The 20,398-nt window shown below is 36.0% G+C and overlaps 1 protein-coding gene across 6 annotated transcripts in view; it reads left to right on the top strand.

Moving 5' to 3' along the window:
- Positions 1-20,398, top strand: part of LOC105473314 (neuron navigator 3) — an 899,580-nt gene that overhangs the window by 399,561 nt on the left and 479,621 nt on the right. The window contains exon 1 of one of the 6 annotated variants that reach the window (XM_071070566.1): positions 255-13,259. The exons of the other annotated variants lie outside the window; for them this stretch is intronic. Coding sequence (XP_070926667.1) covers positions 13,242-13,259 — 18 coding nt within the window. The 5' untranslated portion in view covers positions 255-13,241. Of the gene's footprint in view, positions 1-254; positions 13,260-20,398 lie in introns of those variants that run through there. 6 annotated transcript variants of the gene reach the window in all.

The following is a 20,398-nucleotide window of genomic DNA, read 5'->3' as shown; positions in this document are numbered from 1 at the left end:
AATTCATACAGCTGGTTCATTTTGACTGGTTGCTACTTTTTCCTAAGTATAACGAGCACAGCAAAACAAAAAAACAACAAAAAAAGTGTATTGAAAAATCTGGGTAATTAACCTTTTTGTTTTATCTCTTCTTTGTATTTTGCTTAATTCCCTTATATATCTGAATGTATTTATAGCCATTTAAGATATGCTAAGAACCTGAAAATTCAATTACTTATATAAATGTTTTACACTTAAATTAATTCTTAATTCCCTTATATATCTGAATGTATTTATAGCCATTTAAGATATGCTAAGAACCTGAAAATTCAATTACTTATATAAATGTTTTACACTTAAATTAATTCTAGATATTTGGAAGGAACATGGGTATAAAAACATGAAATATAATCAAAGGTGAACAGAATAGCCTTAGTTATTTATCTTATAAACTAGTGATTTTCATAATTTATCTTTTATGTTGAGATAACTAAGCCAGTCATTCAAGGTCCATAATGCTGAGAGTCATATAAGCTAACCAGCCATTTTTGGAAAGTGCTCTATGGGAACGTAGCAATTTACATGGCACATTTTCCCAAGGAATTCAGAGCAGTTCATGACCCTTATGTAATTTGTGGGGGGTAATATACATTTGTCATTATTTGAAATCCCAAAGTCTATGAATTGAATCACGAAGTCTCTTTATAGACTTTTCTGATTCAGGACAGCCAACCCTAACCAGATCTGGAACGCACAATACTACTAATGGTTTTTGTCAGCAGGAAATTCAAAGACAGCACACCTAGAAGAATTGTCATTTCACAGTGAGCCAATTGTCATAAACTGTGTGCTCCGTGGGTTTCAACGGAACTGAAAACCCCAGCTCAACTTTCTGCTGCACAAATGTTTAAACTGAAAAAAGTAACGCAGCGCACAAACAACCCTTTTACATGATGTACCTTTTTGTTTATCCTCTTGTTGGGTTGTAAGAATGGGAATTCTATATAGAAGGAAAGATATAAAAATGAGTTCAATCGTGTTTGGTAGTATTTTCTACACTGTGTAGTGGGCTGTGTCTAATATACTTTATTTGATAGGAATTATAATCATCCTTTGTTCAGGAAAAGACTAATTCAGGACTTTCTATAATTGGTCTACTTGTACTCTTTCAGGAAAACTACATGCCGTGTATTTATACGTTAAAGCAACAGGTACTATAAAATTTTGTTGATATTGTGTGTGGTAGTAGTTCTCAGCTTTTTGATACTTCAGCCTTTGCTTCTACAAAGCATTATGCTGGTCTAGCTGTTTAGCAATAACTTTTGGTTATTATGGGCCTAGTTGTGGTAATTTTTAAAAATGGGCAGTATTCAGATTGCATATGCATTGCAGTCATAGAAAAAAATAAAAAATATTCTGCTATAGTCTGGGAGAAATTTTGTTAAATCATGTTATTATATGGGTTGTTAAGTTCTTTGGAGTCTTTTGAAGAGTGTCCAGGCTGTTTCCATGCTTTGTTTATATAGGGAAATGATTGGAATAAAAGCATGAACTGAACTATTCTTGAATTAATCCAAATGTTTATATTATGGCATTGATAGAAATTTTGTCTTGTTACTTGGATATCATGCAGTGTTTATGAGGATAGAAATTTTCTAGCCAAAATCTCACTCATGAAGTTCAGCTCTCCAACTTTAGAAATGATTGTTCTTTTTCTTCATGCATACATACTTGGCACAAACCTCAGTAAAGTTAGGCTCAGGTAAATGTATACAGATTATCATTCTGAATATGATTTTTTGAGGGGCATGATTGTAGCTTTTGTGTGATCAGCTACAGTAATTTTTACAAGATTTTTTTTTTTTTGCCTTTTGGGTTTTTACTAAATGTTTTTCTACTATGTTATTAATTTTCTGTAAAATATATTTATAGTGTCTCTATTCAGAAAGACAGAGCCAGAGAGAGAGAGAGAGAAAGCACGTGCTCTCCCCATGTAGAAGTGACAGTGGTACTGGGATGGTGTGATATACCAAACATTTCCTCTCAGTCCTCTTTCCTTTACTAAGCCCTACATTTTACAGAAGTGACTGTCAATAAAGTAAACCAAGGAGTAGATCTCTATATGCCTTAACAACATTTCAGTTTTGCAAAACCATAATAATTAATTCTTACACTAAATGTTATTGAAAAGTTTTTTTTTTTTTTTTAATTGATTTATGGAGGGATTATGATGAGCCTCCTTACAGAGGCTGGCATGCTACTTAGACTGCACGGAGTCACTGAGCAGATACTTAGTCATGCTATGTGCCCAGCACTCTGCTGGCTATTAAGAAGCCAATGATAAACAAAATAGACATGATCTCTGCCCAGTTATACAAATAAATTTCAACTTATGATGGATGCTGTGAAGGGCTTGAATCTTCTGGTTCACACACCTTCTCCCTGCCAGAAATCCGGGTGCAGAGGCAACCTTGTTTGCTTACTGGTCATGAAAATAAAGGAGGATCAATTGGAAGACCCTGATCCATAGTCAGTTGATGCCCTTTCTGAGTCTCCACACAGATTTAGAGGCGTATCTTCTTAGCAATCTTGACATTTTTTACATATATCTCTATTATAATAGGTCCCATGAGTTAGAATTTTTCTATTTCAATCTTCTGCAACTTAAACAGTAAGTCCTTGCAGTATAATGAAAAGCCTTTTTCATGTTGAATTGCTTCATATATATGAGATTTAAAGTGATGAATACGCGTGTTCATTCATTTATTCTTGAAAATATGGAAGTACATTTGAGTTTTTGTATATTTCTGTTCATTAATTTTAAATGCCAAATAAATTATTACTTTTCTACATCCATTAAATGGTGATAATAACCCTTATCTCAATACTTTATTGTGTAACTAAATGGGATAAAGTATATAACACATTTTAACATTATTCTAGATACACATGTAAAGTCTCAAGACATGTTAGATATTACCAATACTAAATAATACCACATTCTCTGTCTAATTAGGGAAAATATTACAAATTTCTCTTAAAATTGCTTTTTTCACATAAAATTTTGGCTGTGACCACATATATGGGCACTTATGTATTTACAGATCTCTCAGTTGATTCTAGTTTTTCTGTATTTTTTTTCAGAGAATAGAAATTTTTAAAAAACTTTCATTCAGTAGCTGCAAATAAATTAACTCAAAGGGGTTCAATTCTAGAAGGAAACTTACAAATTATCTTGCCTGATATGCTCATATTATGAATATATAACTGTAGGAACAAAAAAAAATTTAAAAATGTATTTAGGCCACTTTGGTGGTAATCAGTTTATTAAATAATATCTCAAGTGCTAAATAATATTTGCTATATCCTTCTTTTCAGTGCTAGAGGATTCAGCAATACACTGTGTTTGCCACCAGAAGGTGCTAAAGGGAAATAAAACCAGCCTGTTTGAATGCTTTGTACTAGTATTTTACCATTTGCTCTTGGTGATGTCCTCTCTAGATAATTTCCTCCATTCAGTGATAGATTTTCATATGGTATCGATATCCTATCTATGAAAGTGTAAGGAGCTGACCATGGGGAAAAAAAGCAGGAAATAGAGAAGTCTTTAGAAATAACATTATATGAAATATTTGAGAACATAATATTCATGTAATTGAAGATACTGTATAAATTTTAAGTTTTACAATTTCCCTTAAAGTCAACTTGATAAAGAAAGTTTATGTTCTATGCTAATTCAGATGTCAAATCTTTCAAAAGTGAATTTACACTCCCTTTAAAATATGGTAGAACTGAGAATGTTGTGGAATGCATAATTCTAGAGTGAGTACGTTTTATAATCTTGTCAGTAAATTCACTAACCTTAAAAGGTTTATTGTCGTTAAGCTTTCCTAAGTATAAAATATTACCAGGTGTCTGTGTGTATTTTCTTCACACAGTTTATTTCAAGATAGTTTAAGCATCTAGGAGATACTGGTATTAAACGTTTTTTTTCCATCAAGGTATTCCCTTTTCTTTTCCATTTGGGAAATACAACATGCTTCCCAGATTCCAAATTTCACTGCTTAATTTTATGACTACTATAAAAGGATAAGAAGAGAATAAAATAGTAAAAGGGTAATAATATTATCCTGGGAGCTATTTCTGTATCTCCGTGCTAAAAGCCATCAAACTCTATAGACATTTTTAAAAGTTCTTTTGTAATATTAATATAACTGACGAAAATGTGTTCATTTATCATTTCAGCAGGAAAAAGTATAAAATTTCTCTGGATATTCTTCTGGACATTTGCCATCTACATTTTCCTTTAACATGCCTTTGCAAGTTAGATGGTTTCCCCATTTTTTTTTTTCTTTTAATTTCATGTGTTCAGTAAAAACGTGGCAGTCTTACGCCCAATGCTGCAAACTATACTGGTAAAGTAGGGTGGAAGTCAGAGAAAGTGGTAGTTGTAGAAAGCTTGCCTGCAAAACTGTGTCCGGAATTGGTGGGTTCTCGGTCTTGCTGACTTCAAGAATGAAGCCGGGGACCCTGGCGGTGAGTGTTACAGTTCTTAAAGATGGTGTATCCGCAGTTTATTCTTTCTGGTGGGTTCCTGGTCTGGCTGACTTCAAGAGTGAAGCTGCAGACCTTCGCGGTGAGTGTTACAGCTCATAAAGGCAGCGTGGACCCAAAGAGTGAGCAGCAGCAAGATTTATTGCAAAGAGGGAAAAAACAAAGCCTCATGGGGAGGGAGCTAAGGCCCAGCGAGAATTCGACCACAGCGCCGGTGGGCCGTCACTGCTAGGGAACCTGGCGCACCCTCTGCACCTGCTGGCCCGGGTGCTAAGCCCCTCACTGCTTGGGGCCTGTGGTGCTGGCTGGCCCGCTGCTCCAGTGCAGGGCCAGCCCAGCCCACACCCACCCTGAACTTGCGCTGGCCCACCAGCGCTGTGTGCAGCCTGGTTCCCGCCCGCGCCTGTCCCTCCACACCTCCCCTCAAGCAGAGGGACCGGCTTCGGCCTCAGCCTCGGACTGCCCAGAAAGGGGCTCCCACAGTGCCATGGTGGGCTGAAGGGCTCCTAAAGGACCGCCAGAGTGGACACATGAGGCCGCGGAGGCCTCAAGAGCGAGGGCTGCTAGCATGTTGTCACCTCTCAAAACCATGCAAAATTTGGAAAGAAAAAGTAAGTGAACTCATCTATGCTCATGTAAACTATTGTATTAGTTTCCTGTTGTTGCTATAACAAAATACCACAAACTTGATGGCTTAAGACCACAAAAATATTTATCTTACTGTTCTGGAATTCAGAAGTCCAAAATGGGCCTCACTGGGTTAAATTTAGGTGTCTACAGGGCTGCATTCCTTCTGGAAGATCTGTGGGAGAATCCATTTCATTGCTGTTTCTAGCCCTAAAGGCTGTCCTGTCTCTTGGCTGTGTTTCCCTTCCATCTTCAAAGCCTCCAATGGCTGACTGAATCTTTTTCATGCTGCATCACTCTGAATCTGACCCTTGTGGCTCATCCTCCACACCGAAAGAACACTTTTAATTACATACGGCCTAACCAGATACTCCAAGACAGACTGCTTACTTTGAGGTCAACTGATTAGCAATCTTAATTTTCCCTTTCCATCTAATATATTCACAGGTTTGAAGGATTAGAATGTGGACATCTTTGGAGAGAGGATCATTCTTCTCCCTTCCACATCTACCTTCTATGCGTTTTTCCAGAGTTGAAATACTATGTATGTAATTTGTTTAGCATTGTCCACCTACACTTGTGGTTTGAATTTTCTCATGTTAGTGCTTTTCAGTGAATATTTTTTCACAGTCACAGAACACTATATGGAAAGAATTTACCATCGTTTTCCTACCCATTCACCTAACATTGGCCACTTAACTTATTTAAAAATATGTATTGTATATGAGTTGTGTGACAGGTGCCCTGCAAATAAATGGAATTTTAGTCATTGATAAGACAAAGTCTCTGCCTTTGGGGGAACTAATGGGAAAGAGAGGAAGAAAGAAAGTAAGGGATTAGTCAGAGTATAAATTTATTAAAATTCTGATGTGGGCATGACAGTGGAGAACAGGTTACCATAAAAATGGAAAGAATATTTCTTAAATGGAGAGTCAGGCATGGTTTCCCTAATAAAGTGACATGTTTGCAGGGGCTAGAGGGTGAAGAGATTTATCCACTTTAGAAGCCAGGGAAAGAGTGTTTGAGGCAAAACAACAAAAAGCAACAATAACAACAAAAAGAACAAGAGTAAAACAACAATAACAACAAGCAGAACACGAGTAAAGACCCAACGTCAGGAAGCTGCTTGGCTCAGTGGATGAGTATGAAGTGAGACAAACTGGCAGGTGTTTGGTAAGAAAAATGGCTCAGGATGAAGACAGAGAGGTGAGAAAAAGCCATCTCCTATAAGACTTCGTATGCCAAGGTAATAATAGTGGATTTCATGTTAAAAACAAGGAAAGCTATAGAAGAATTTTAATCAAAGGAGAAACACAATATGATTGTATTCAAAATGATCCCTCTGGCTATAGCACTTCCTCTCAAACCCTTCTAAACTATATACAGCAGAAGGAGAGATGAGGAGGTGGGGACCATATTGAGAAATATTCACAGATTTGTAGATAGAGGAGATGGTCAGGATGGTGGGAGCCACTGAAAGGTTGGTGATGCCATGATTCCATTTACTAGGACTAGTATAGACTGAAAGAAAGCTGTTATAGTAGGAGGACTGAGTACAATTTTGGACGCATTATATTTCAGAGGTTTCTGGGTCATAAACATGGAGGTTCCAATGAGAAGTTTATTAGTATAGTCAAGGCCTGATGTTTCCTGTGGACTGGAGCTTTATCTGTGGAAGCTTTGTAGACAGCAACCATAGGCATGGAGAAAACTAAAAAGGAAAAAGGGAAAAGGTTGCTTCTTATTTCAGCTCTTAAGAGGAACAATTTTTTAAAATTGCATGAATCATTGACCCCTTTTTGTATCATTTAGAACATTACCAAGTCGAGGGTATAAATATTTTAATGTTGAAATGAAGCTTAAATGACAAACAGGCAGACAGATTTAAGGAAGGATATTCCAGGGAGACAGAATAACATGGGCAATGGCCAAGAAACATGGAGACGCACATTGTTCAGCAGAGTTTAGAAGTGTGATATGACAAGGCCCAGGTTCTAAAAATTCTGTTCTAAAAATTTTACACTTATTAAATCAACGAGTCTGTGAGGTAATTACTATAATTACCTCATTTTATAGATGAGACAACTGAGGCACTAAGAAGATAAGTAGCTTTTGCCAGTTATATTGTTAGGAAATTGTGCTAGAATTCAAGCCCAGGCAGGCTGTATTACATAATGGACAACTGCTATTGCCAAGTACTCTTCTAATTACTCTCATTTAGTGGTGACTGTTTCCCTTTTCATCCTAATGAAGTCTGCCAATATTATCCATCCCCACTGCTATGGGAGTGGGCAAAACACCCAAGCTGGCCTTATCAGTATTTTTTTTAGAGGTTTTAAAGTTGGAAAAAAAGAACAAAATATTTCTGCTCCTCTGATAGCAAAGCTAGTGAAATGTGCAAATGGCTATGGTTCCAACCTAGTAGACATAGCCATGGTGAATTTGTAAACCTAACCTACTGAGAGAAGCAGAGATGAGATCCAGTGAGCCTCCTGGTGGTACTTAAATCCCCAACTCACTCCAGTCCTGTTGGGGCAAGACTTCCTTTTCAGCAATTTGGTCATGTGAATCACAAAATGCCTAAGCCTGTCTGAGTTGGTTACGATGATTTGTGGTCAAAAGTGTTTTGACTAATATATGGCTGATTTATTGCAGTTAAAACAGCAATTGGCATGGGTAGACTTGTGTTTAAGAAAGGTAACACTTGCAAGAGTGTGAAAAGTGCAAGACTGGAGACAGAAAGAATAATTGGACTATTTCTATAACTCCAGTGAATAGTGAAGAAGTGGGCTAAAGCATCAGCACTGAGGATGCTTTAGTTTACTTCTTCAATATTTAGTCCACTTCTTCATGTTCTCCACTGAGGAAGTGAAGAAAATGATATAAAACACGTCAGTATGGTAATACTGATTGAATTTTGTTACTGGATGGAAAGGGTCAGAGTGAGGGAGGAAATGCACAGGTTTACAGCTGGAGAAGTATGGTAGATAGAGTATCATTTAGGCAGTAATAGTTTGAAGGTGGTAGAGGAAATGATGAATCCAATTTTACTTATCCAATGGTAAAATTGGATGATATCCAATTTTACATATAAGTGATGTCCAGAACACACTTATATACAGTTGACCCTGGAATAGCATGGGTTTGAACTACACAGGTCCACTTATATATGGATCTTTTTTCAACAAAAGTTATACCAAGTATACCTGCCTCTTCTCCTGCCTCCCCTTCTACCTGCTTCACTTCTGCCTCTGCTACCCCTGAGACCCCAAGACCAACCCCTACTCATCCTCCTCCTCAGCCTACTCAGCGTGAAGGCAATGGGGATGAAGACCTTTATGATAATCTGCTTCCACTTAATCAATAGTAAATATATTTTTCTATTTCTTGTGACTTTCTTGACATTTTATTTTTGTTGTAAGAATACAGTTTATAATACATCTAACATGCAGAATATATGTTAATTGGCTATGTTATCAGTAAGGCTTCCAGTCAATGCTCAGTTATTAGTTGATAAGTTCTTGGGGGAGTCAAAACTTATATGTGGATTTTTGACTGTGTAGGGGATCGGCACCCCAGTCCTTGTGTTGTTCCAGGATCAAGTGTATATCGATGTGAAGAGAGACGTATGCTTGGTATATATTGGTTTGGCAATCATCAGTGTGTTGGTCTTAGAATGTGGAACGCCATTATTGATCCTTCCTAAAGTAGTTTTAATGGCAAGGAAGGCACAGAAGCCTGATTTCGTACTTGAAGAGTGAAGGGAAATCTTCTACTTAGACATAGAAGACTGAGTTCATATATGTGTGTTTACTTCCTCTCAAACCCTTCTAAACTATTAGCAAAGAATTAAAACCTACAAGAAAAAGTGATGGGGAAAGGAGGGGAAAAGTAAGGTCTATGACATTTGGGAAGTGAAATGTAAGAGAAACATGGTGATCAGAGCATAGGAAGCTTGTAACTAACTGAAGAAGGAAGGTCCTGCAAGAAATAAACGTTTTACCTCTGGGCCCTGGAATTGGAGGCAACAAGAATCACTGAAACAAGGAAGAGGAAAGAAGGTTGAAATTCTGCAGCAGCAATTCGTCTTTCAGATTTCCTCCACAGCCAAGTGACAACTCCTCCTAAATCCTAATATAAAGCAGGAGGCTTACCTACTGGTAAAATTAAATCAGAAATATTCTAGACTTCAGGATATCAGACACAGTAGAGGGCCTGAAAACAAGGTAATTGATGAAAAATCTAGGTACCAAATAGAAAAGCCATCAACTCCTTCTTTACCCAGGATGCTATATCCAAGCTTTTAGTTCTCCAGACAGGAGCATAATAGATTCCTATTTAAAGGAAGACATGTGTATATGGGAATGAGGGGTATAGAATTAATTTCTAAATAGTGACATTTGAAGCTTGTTGAAAACATTCAGGTCCTACCCAATTATTCTAAGACCTGTGATCAAGTAAACTCTACCTAGTCACACAAACCTCACTCTCTACTCTTTAAGCCTCACTTTAACATACAAATTGCTAAGTATTCCAGGGAATTTGAGAAATTCCTTTAATGCAAGACAAAGGAAAATGGGAAAATCAGGAATAATCACTCAGAAAAACTGAAACATTCACAATACAGTTAGCAAAAGAAAAACTTTAAAAAGCAATAACTGATATGCTCAGAGGAAAAATAAAAGACACAGGAAAGATGAATAGGATGAAATTTAGAAAGAACATTTAGTGAACAAAAAGATTTTTAGATATGAAAACACGTGATTCTGGAAATTTAAAAAAAATGTAGGGATTAGAAATTGAAAGTGAGAAAAACATAGAAACAGCTAATAGGAAAACAAAGGAGAATCATAATAGGCAAGAAAATTGAGAAAAGTAAACCAAGTAGTCTAGAATTCTAATTTATACAATAAATGTTTATTGAGCATTGTTATGTGTCTTGCATTGTTCTAGGTACTGAGGATATCACAGCAGAATAAAATAAAATCCTATGCTCAGGAGTTCCGATGAGACAGAATTGAGAAAATGTAAGTGAAATAATGAGGTGTGAAATAATGCCAAAAGATAAAACAAGCCTCTCTGAATTACTGTTTCCAGATGAAAAGTGCCCATTGAATGGGATGGTATAGTGCTCCCCCCCCCCACCCAGAAAAAAGAAAACAAAAAGGCACAAAATCATGACATTTTAAAATACTTGGGATAAAGAGAAAATCTTAATAGCTCACAAGTAAAGGGCACATTTGAAGGTGAATATTCTTAATAGAAGTACCAGAAACTAGAATAAAAACATAACAATGACTCAAATACTCAAAAGGAAAATGATTGCCAACCTAGAATTTGTATTCAGCTAATTTCTGAATGACATAAGGATTACAAAACAAAGAAAAATAAAAGTATTTCAGAAAACACACGGCCTCAAAATTCTTCCACTCATATCATTTGTGGTTCATCAAACTAAGAATAAATCAAGAATGAAGATAGCATGAGATTCAGAAATTGGAGGATTCAATGCAGAAAGGAAACAAAGGTAATCCCAGAACAATGAAGTTGAAGAAAAGGATAACACCTGAATACCAGTCCCACACAGCAGCCAGTCCTAAGTTTTGGAGGAGGAGGGAGGGTTCCAGGGGAAGGTCTTTCAGAGAAAAAAGTTACAATAATGGATTATCCTATATGTTCTATTGTAGAGAGTTATAGAAGAATTAATGACAAGAACATAGAAAATTGTACAGTTTTCTTGAAGAGGTACTCAGTTATACAAAAAAAAAAGTTGCACAAGAAAGTAAATGATTTTATGATACAATATGTAACCCAGCAGGAAACATATTTACCTAGTTAGTATAACATAAACACTGAATGTTAATTACTACCAAAATTGTGATTGGCAAATTCTAGCCAGGGTGTAAAACTAAGACTAAGAGAGAGAGAGGGGAATCTTCATCTTCCATGTAGAAATTCAAGAGATTGTTGAACTTTTAATGGGAAACAGCATGGATATCATTTATCAACTTGAGAAAAATTCAAGAAGACACAGATAAAAGACTTAAAATGGTTGCCGTTCAGGAATGAAACCTGCTGGTGACACGGAGTAGTGCAGTTCTTATTAAAAATCTTTACAAAATTATTCAACCTTTAAAATGTTTATGTGTAAAATTTTCAATATAAAATTATATTTTAATTAAAAAATAGTGGGTAGGTGCTAAAGAAATGGAGATTGCAAATGTAGTACAATTGCAGCAAGACTTGAGTTACCAGGGGCAGAGGAAAGAGAATTGAGGAACTGTTACTACATTTAGCATTGAGGGGAAGGACAGTTTTTGTATAGGAGGAGCTTGGAGCTTGAATAGGTTTATAGGCTACAGAGAACGAGTCAGTAGAAAGGAACAGTTTGAAAACAAGGAAAAAAAAACACCTTACAAGATAAAGCATGGATTGATTGGAATCACTGGAAAAGGCTGAGGTTGCTCCTAATTTATGTTCTTTTTCTTCATAAAGGATTCCTAGTGCCTTTTCCTCCTCAAATTTAATGGCCTCCTCAGTAGCCCATGTGCAGAAGTTATGAAGTGGGGCTGTTTATCTGTTGGTGAGAGTTTTCAGAGAAAGATCATGGTGTTGGGTTGCTGACTTGTGATGAATAAGAACAGACGAGGAGGGACTTAAGAAGGGCAGTAGACATTACTGAACTTAGAAGAATTTGATACACACAGGGAAAATTCCTATAGAGAGGGAGATTTGAAGAGAGGCTCTTCTCACTGCTTTATAACGTGCTTCCGTGGGTGGGTGATTCAAGCTACAGGACCTCAGCAGTGCATATGAGCTGCTTAATTTTTTTGTGAAACACTCCCCAAAACAGATAAAATTAAATACTTCCTGTATACATTTATTATATGTAGGTTTGGTAATCATTGCTAACATTTACTGAGAGGTTGTTGCTGACCCTAATTTAATTGCTAAATATGGATTATCTCATCTGAGCCTCACTACAACCCTGTGGGGCACAAATTGTTTTCATTCCCATTTTGCAAATGATAAAAATGAGGCACATATAGTTTAGTTGGCAAAGGTCACTGAGCAAGTGAGCAGTGAAGCTGATATTTGCACCTAAGTAGCCTGACTACTAAGCCTGTGTAGATTATTCATTATCCTATGTCTGCAGTAACTGCACTGTAGATGAAGGAATAGCTAATGCACATGGCATTTGTTGAAAAAGCAGAGGAATTGAGAGTAGCTAAGTAGGGCTGGAGCATAGATGTATGATGCACATTTAAAGAGTACATGTGGGGAACTGGTGGAGGAAGAGTGTGAAGATAAGAGAAACTGGTTCATGAAAAGCCTTGTCATAGTGAAGACCTCTGGGTTTTAGCCTGATAGCTAAAAGAAGCCATTGAAGGATTTTAACTGGGAAAATAATATGATTGATTTTTTTTTCAGAAAGCACCTTCTTGCAATATTATAGAAAATTAATTGGAAATATCAGAGGAGGGGATATAGCAATGAGAACATTTATGAGACTGGCATTGGTTGAGGCAAAGTGTGCCAGTGGGCACAGAGAGGAGGGAACAAATCTGAGAGGCAATAAGGAGGTACATTTAATAAGATTTAGTGAAAGATTGGAATAGGGCATGAAGAGTATTTGTGGCTTGGGTAATTAGATGAAAAACCATTTATCAATATGAGAAAAACAGGAAGAAGAGCATTTGGGAGATAAGAAAAATACGAATATACTTTGAGGTAGATTTTATTTGTGTGATCTGGAGAAATAAAAATATTCACTAGGTACTTGGTTTAACGTCAGAGAAAGAGAGAGAGAGAATGTGTATGACCTTTATTGATCTGGCTTTGGGTTTCACCATATAAATCACCTGTATAAATTGGACATGGTTGCAACCATCTCAGAGAGATAAAGCAATGTTCCAGAACATCGTCTGTGATCACTTGACAAATGTAAGCTAAATGTTGAAGCAGAATGTGGTTATGATTTCAGGGAAAAAGTTACACTTAAATGGTGGCTAGAAACAAAGACCACAGAGAAGATTGAAGAGGGGCCAGATTTCTGAGGGAAACCAACAAAGCATGGCTTCATGAAAGCAAAGGATACTGTGAGTAGTTTCAAGGAGAAAGTGATCAAATTTCACTAATAGACCACTCAACTGTTTGATAATTAGCAAGCCCTAATTGACTTGGTTTAGATTTTTTTTTTTTTTTTTTGAAGAGGTTGATTTAAAAGCTTGTTTTCAGTTTTCTAAATAAATGAGAGGTAAGGGAGTAAACTCAATTTGTGGAGAAACTAGATATTTAAGATGTTAGGAGACAAAATCAGGAAAGGTAAGTCAAGATTTTTGTTTGTTTGTTTCAGGATCAGAGAGACTTAAGGGAAGTAATTAGAAAAGAGAGACAAAAAGAGAAGACCCTGAATAAAAAAGAAATAGGGGAGGAACATTTCAATAGGATAGCATCCAGAGTACAGACTGAGCCATTTGAAGTGAGAATATCATTGTTCACTTATGCTATGAGGATAAAAGTACAGGTTGGTGCCAAAAATCCAGCAATCCATCAACTTTATGAACTCTACTTCTGTTATATTCTATTTTCGATGAACCAGTCATTTCTTTTTTTTCTCTCAATTCTTGTTTTATTCATGGTCTTTTTCATGTGCACACTTTTAAATCTTTATGACAACTGTGAAGTTGAAATCACAGGCCTTGCCTGTTTGTCTTTCTAATTTCCAGTTTCTGTGTGTATGTTAGCCACATGAAAATCTTTGAAGAAAATTCTGCAGATAGCTCAAACTATGCATCATTAATACCTGGTCTAGAATGAAACTAAATTTTGAAGCATTGGCTGATGACCCTTATAGAAGTCAGACAAATCAAAACAACTGAGTTTAAGGTTTTAAATGTGCATATTGTGTTGTAATTTTACAGCCTGAGCAGATGATCTACAACCTGGCCTCAAAGATCTGCATGCAATAAATTGCGAGATGGACCTTATTTATTTATTTATTTTTTTAAACTTCCAAATGTGGAAGGGATGAGTCAGCCTATCTGAGATTTTAAACTGCCAGTTCCAGGGACACTGCACAACTCCAAGCCATTGCTTCCAGCAAATTACTATTAAAAATATTTTCTGCTAGGCAGGACTGCCTAATGTGTTAACCTTGACCAGTTTCTTTTAAGTGAAAGTAAATATTAGAAAGCAAAAACAACAGAATTACTACTGAAGGGCAGGAGCAAGGTTATTTCCTTCATTTGGTTTTGAAAATCTGTTTGTTTTAATAGCCTTGATGTTTTACAAGAAGAGTCAGATATAATTCATTTTACCAAGGACAAGATGAAGTTGAATCAATTTTCTCTCTAAAAAACCTAATAATATGCAAATTGATATATAAATGTCAGTGAATATACTGTGGATAGGCACCTACAAGGTATTATGTTTGTACAGATATCAAGGACATGATATTGTTCACATAATTGCAAGTATTTATGTACAGTAGAATGAAAAGGATATTTAAAAATATAGGAAAGTATGAAAATTTTGACATGATATTTTAAAGTCTTCTAAGATACATGTTGAAAATGAGTGCACTGATCATTTATTTATATGTCATTTTAGTAATGAGAGTACTAGAAAATATTTGCCTCTGAGCATAAACATTTGGTTTAATGATTCTTAATTATAATTTGAACTGCAATACAAATGACTATGTGTAAAGAATATCATTAATGAATTAGTTAACATAAAGAGAAGTGTAGGTCACTGCTCACAGTAGGAGCTCAGAAATTGTTAGCTGGATTTGAACAACTTAAAAATAAGAAGAAAAAAGTTTTAAGCCCTCCTATAAACAAAAGATACTCCCTGACAGGAGCCCATTCTTTTTTAGTTTGATTAAAAGATCTTCCTAGGCTTTGGGGTAGTTGTTTTTCCTCCTTTAAATTTGTCAGTATTCCTTCAGTTTTCTCCATTATTAGATGTTATTTTATCACTATGATCAGAAAAAATGATTTTGGAAAGACATATTGTAAAATTTCACTTCCTTACATGGGATTTTACTTTAAAATTGGATTTTTCATGGAGCATAGAAATACCCATTGCTTGAATCTATCTACTGTTATGTCTCCAAACACTTCCCTTGATAGAATGAATGGAATGCGATATACAATACATAAATGCACAACATACCATGAGCTTAAAAATAAAACATATTTAGAAAGAACTACTAAAATTACAATATAATATTTTTAATGCTACCATTCATGGGCTTAGTCTACCTGCATCTTTCTGATGTCTGCATTTCCCCTCTGCTATCTGAAAACAGATTTAAACTGCATTTACCAAACTCATTCACACTTCAGCTAACTTATATTGTCTTTCAGTGTATCTTTACTACACTTTGTAAAAACTTGTAAAAATATCTGTAATTGTTGACCACCATTACACACTTTGTGAGATATAGCCAAGTAAACATATTTTAGGCTATATGCATGAGAAGTTATTTCTTTAAAAACAACCTTATTTGTTCTGTCTTATCAAATACTCAGTCAAGTTCTATTAAACCAATTTTATTCTAGTGAAGGTCAGTGTATACACACACCTATATGGGGAATAGACACAAAAACCCTTCCAGAGCTAGAAGCAAACTGTTTCAGTTTTCTATTATTTCTTAACAAATACCTCAATACAGCATTTTCAAAACACAATCGTTTTATTTGCTCATGATTCTGCAACTTTGGCTGGGCTCAGCTGAATGGTTCTTATGTCGGTCTTGCTGGTGGTAACTTATGTGATTGTACCAGTTGAAAGATTAACTAGGGATCTGGGATCAACTGGCCCTTGAGACAACAGGGCTTCTCTTTTTGCCCTGCCATGTTATTCCAAAGCCACTTCTTTCCATGTGGCCACTCCAAAGCGGGATAGATATATTTCTTACATGGTAATTTAGGGCTCATGGGAATGTAAAAATTTAGACTTGGAACTGGTTATGGTTAAAGTGAAGTGCAGATTCATGGGGAAAGAACTACACAAGGCCGTGAATACTGGAAGCTGTGGTTCACTGGAGGATGCCTCCAGTGACACTAAGTTCAAGATAGAGTGTGTATTCTCACTGCCCTTATGGGGCACTACATGTCACCACAGGAATGTTGGTTATGCCCAACAAGGTGGATGAACCCATTGCATGAATTTAGATAAGTGAGTGAAATGGTCAGGTAGGTCTCTTGGGTAGCACTTGGAGAATGGATTTCAGAACAAGACTAGAGTCAATGAGACCAATTCAACAGTAGTGCCATAATTGAGATGAGAAATGATTTGAGCCTACATCTAGGTTACTATTTTCCCCATAAACTTTCCTTTGGCCTCCTAACTTGAAGAGGGTAAAGAAATAAGTATATAGGGGAAAAGAAAAATTTTGCGTAATTCTGTGGCTAGTAACACTATTCACTCAGATGAGGGAGGCAGAGGAAACACTTTTTAAAAAATATCTATTAAAATTGATGTTTCTATTGGTGTTCAGGTATAACTATGTAGGAGTCATATGGTTGTGTGGATTTGGATCAAGAGAAGGATCTAGGACACAGATGAAGACTCAAGGGTCATTAGTCTTTCAGGCTTTTGGAAATGCTGTACTCACCAAAAAAAATGCATAGAACAGTGTTTCTTAAAAAGGAAGGTGGCATGTATCAGGGTCCAGTAGGGAAAATTGCCAACTCTATGTTCTAATACTCTTCCAGGCCCCAGCGTTGCAAGGGTAGGGTAGGAGGCAAGTATACTAGGAACAGGCTCCTAGGTGCTGCTTTACCTTTTTCTTCCAGGGGATATAGGTATTGACACAATTTTAAAAGCTCCCCAGGAGATTCTGCTGTACATCGAGGATTAAGAATCACTAAAGGAAAGTGAGGAGGGAGTAAGGGTGAACATTTCATCCAGAGCAACAAAAGTCAAAAGAGCAAGGCCAAACCCGATATTGTAATATTTAGATGGCAACTACAACTATTTTAAAAAAAAATCTGTCACAGATTAAAGGACAAATTTTGTATACATAATTTCTGTTAAGGTCCCATAGCCATTCATTGGGTTTTTCAACAATTGGTCTACCTTCCACCATGTAAGAATTCAACAGCCACTGTTTTTCTAGAGACGTGTGTTTTCAGTTTTTCACATTGGTCTAGTGATGGAATATGATCATATCCTGGAGTGGTTCAAATATACTTTTTTGTGCTTCTCTAGTTTCCTTTTTGGTGACAATTTTACCTTTTTTCAATCATGCAGCATTTCCTGTGCTTGCTCTTTTCTCTTTTCCTCCCTTGACATCCTACCCCATCCTTCTGAATTTGTGCATCCTTCAAGAATATTTCCTGTCTTCAAGTCATTTTCCTCCTCAGGTTTCTAGATGTCTACTTTAACTTTAGCTTCTTTCTGTTTGTTTAATAGCGAATCACTTACCATATACATCCAATTCAGGTCTAACTGGATTCTGTATGGCAAGTTAAATTTAAAAGGATAATGGCAGAATTCTTTATTGGGTTTTTAAGATTGCTCCTAATATCCATCCATCTAGTCATCTCTTTTTACTTCACAAATTTAATCAATCAGTTAGTGGAGTGAAAACGCCGAATCCTATGGATTTCTCCTCAACCTCTGTGTGCTTCAGTTCTTCATCTGTAAAATGGAGACAATTTCAGCATCTTCTTCATAGGGTTATAGGAGACACTAGATGTAAAGCTCATACAACAATAGCAGCCAGTTAGTGAGTGTTCAATAAATATTAGTTATTATCATGACTTCTTAATTATAACTCACCTTCTTCTAAAGTTTAAGTCACTTTTCTAAAGAAATTGACCAGTGTATAATTAACAGAAGGAAGTATGCAAGCCCATACACTCATACACACACACACACACACACACACACACACGTTGATTTGAGTGATGATTACACAGGCATATACATTTTGTATACTCACAATTTATGTATTTTCTATATGGAAATAATACTTCAATAAATTACTTGGGAAAAAATGTAATTAGAGGCAGAATAAGAGAGTCGTTAAGACTACAGGTTCTGGAACTAGACTTCTGTTCAATACTGGCTCTGGCACTAACTAGTTGTGTGATTTGAGGCAGGAATTAGCCTTCGTTATCCCAATTTCCACAGTAGTTAAACCTGGATAAAAGTATGTATCTCAAAGAGTTGTTGTGAGGATTAAAAGATATAATTTAAAATACTGCCTACTACATCTTATATAGTATATAAATGTCAGCTGTTGTTTTATCATTCTGTATCCTGATAAACTGCACTATTAGTTTGACGAATGTATCAATGCTTTAAAAAAGATAGTATATATTTTCTTAAAATAAAGACATTATACATTTCTAGGCTATGTATCCTTTTCTGTGTATATCCCATATCTATACTTAGTATGTTTCTTCATGAACAGAATAAGATTTATAGCTTTTTGTTACTTCTGTGTATCTCTAGCATTTAATCTGATGCCACTTTTTTTTTTTTTTGGGAAAGAGTCTCGCTCTGTCGCCCAGGCTGGAGTGCAGTGGCCGGATCTCAGCTCACTGCAAGCTCCGCCTCCCGGGTTCACGCCATTCTCCTGCCTCAGCCTCCCGAGTAGCTGATGCCACTTTTAATAAGAGCAAAGTTAGCATTCATTGACTCTGACTGAACATTAAGGTCATATCAGATAACAAGAAAACACTTTTTATTAGAAAAACTAATTAAATTGAATATTCACAACTACTAGTGAAAATTGTGTGTTACTGATTTAAATCACATTGACCCAAAGCATAACGATTCCTTTAGCAGCAAATTTTAAAATTTTATGAAAATAAATTTGTGAGAAGTAAACAGATTTTATTGTAACCTCAACTATTCTACTCAACTCTTCAGATCCCAGAAAATTATAGTAATACTAAATTGGAATAATGTCAGATGAAGGAAAATTCAGATCCACATGGATAATTGTCTCATAAGTAGAGAGTGGCTATGATTCTGGAGCTTTAAACATTCAAATCTAAAAGACAAATGTCCCAGGGTTTTATAATGACTCACGCAGTAACTTTTTCACTATAAATTTACATTATTTAAATTGAATTTTAATACAAAGTGCGAAATACGATTTAACAGTTATTTATGTGAATTAGAATAATTTCTTCAGTGCTTTAAAAGAAAATGTACAAGCTTTGATATTCTTCAATTAAGTTATCAAATAACAATGTTGGCAATTCTTTCCTTTTTAATATTAGCTGTAAAATAAAGGGTAAAAGAATGCCACTTTACTTCCGGTTTTGGAACTGAGAACTGAACATGACCATTATACCCTTACCATTTATTATATGCCATTACTATTTCTTATGCATACCAACTACTTTTCAGTTCCTATACATGGAATGTGTGGAAATTTTCTTCTTTAATTTGACATTTCTATTGTGGGGTAAACTGGTGTGGAGTATTAAAATACTATAGAAACAGCCATCTAGAAAGTGATAAGATGATATGCAACAGAGATAAGGGCAATTTTAGACATCAAAAAGCTTTTTCTTGGCTATTGATTGAAGGAAACCTGATTTTGAAAAAAAAAAATATCCATAGGAAAAAATGTGTGATGTTTGTGTGGTGGTGGTGAGCCAGTTACTCCAGTACAAGTTATTTTTGAGACAGTATTGTAAACATTATTGGTCACAAAAAGAATAACAATGGAATTAGGGCTCATCAAACACTAATAAAGGTATGTTTCCTAGTAAAGGATGTATTTCACCCATGGTAGTGTAATGATAAATCCCATTTTCAGGTTAAGACTACATCTGGAGTGTTGAAACTTGGAGCCACTTTCTAAGAGGATAAATGGGAGGATAAGAAGTCTTTAACCATTTCTATTGAGGATAGGCTGCTGTAATTACCTTAGAAAACAGGAGGCTTACCAGGTGGCTATGAGAAGGCAGAAGTTGAACATTGGTTCTACCTGAGTGATGAATTAGAAGTAGAAAAAAATGAGAGGCAAAGACAGCTCCTAGAAGTGAAACCTCTTACACCGAGTATGGTGTAAGTTGCCCGCAAAGATGTGAGTTCCCAAACTCTGTGAGTACTTTATCAGAGGTTGGGTGGCTCCACACCAGGGACTAAGGATTCCTGCTTGGGAGAAAAGAGTAGAAGACTCTTGAGCAACTCTCTGATGGATAGTTTGTGGGGAAAGTATTCCTTGATATATTCTTTCTAACTAGGTATAAAGAATTGG

This window comes from Macaca nemestrina, chromosome 10 (genome assembly GCF_043159975.1).
Source record: "Macaca nemestrina isolate mMacNem1 chromosome 10, mMacNem.hap1, whole genome shotgun sequence".
Taxonomy (NCBI): Eukaryota; Metazoa; Chordata; class Mammalia; order Primates; family Cercopithecidae; genus Macaca; species Macaca nemestrina.
Note: the sequence above shows the minus strand (reverse complement) of the source record. Positions and strands in the feature narration are given on the sequence as shown.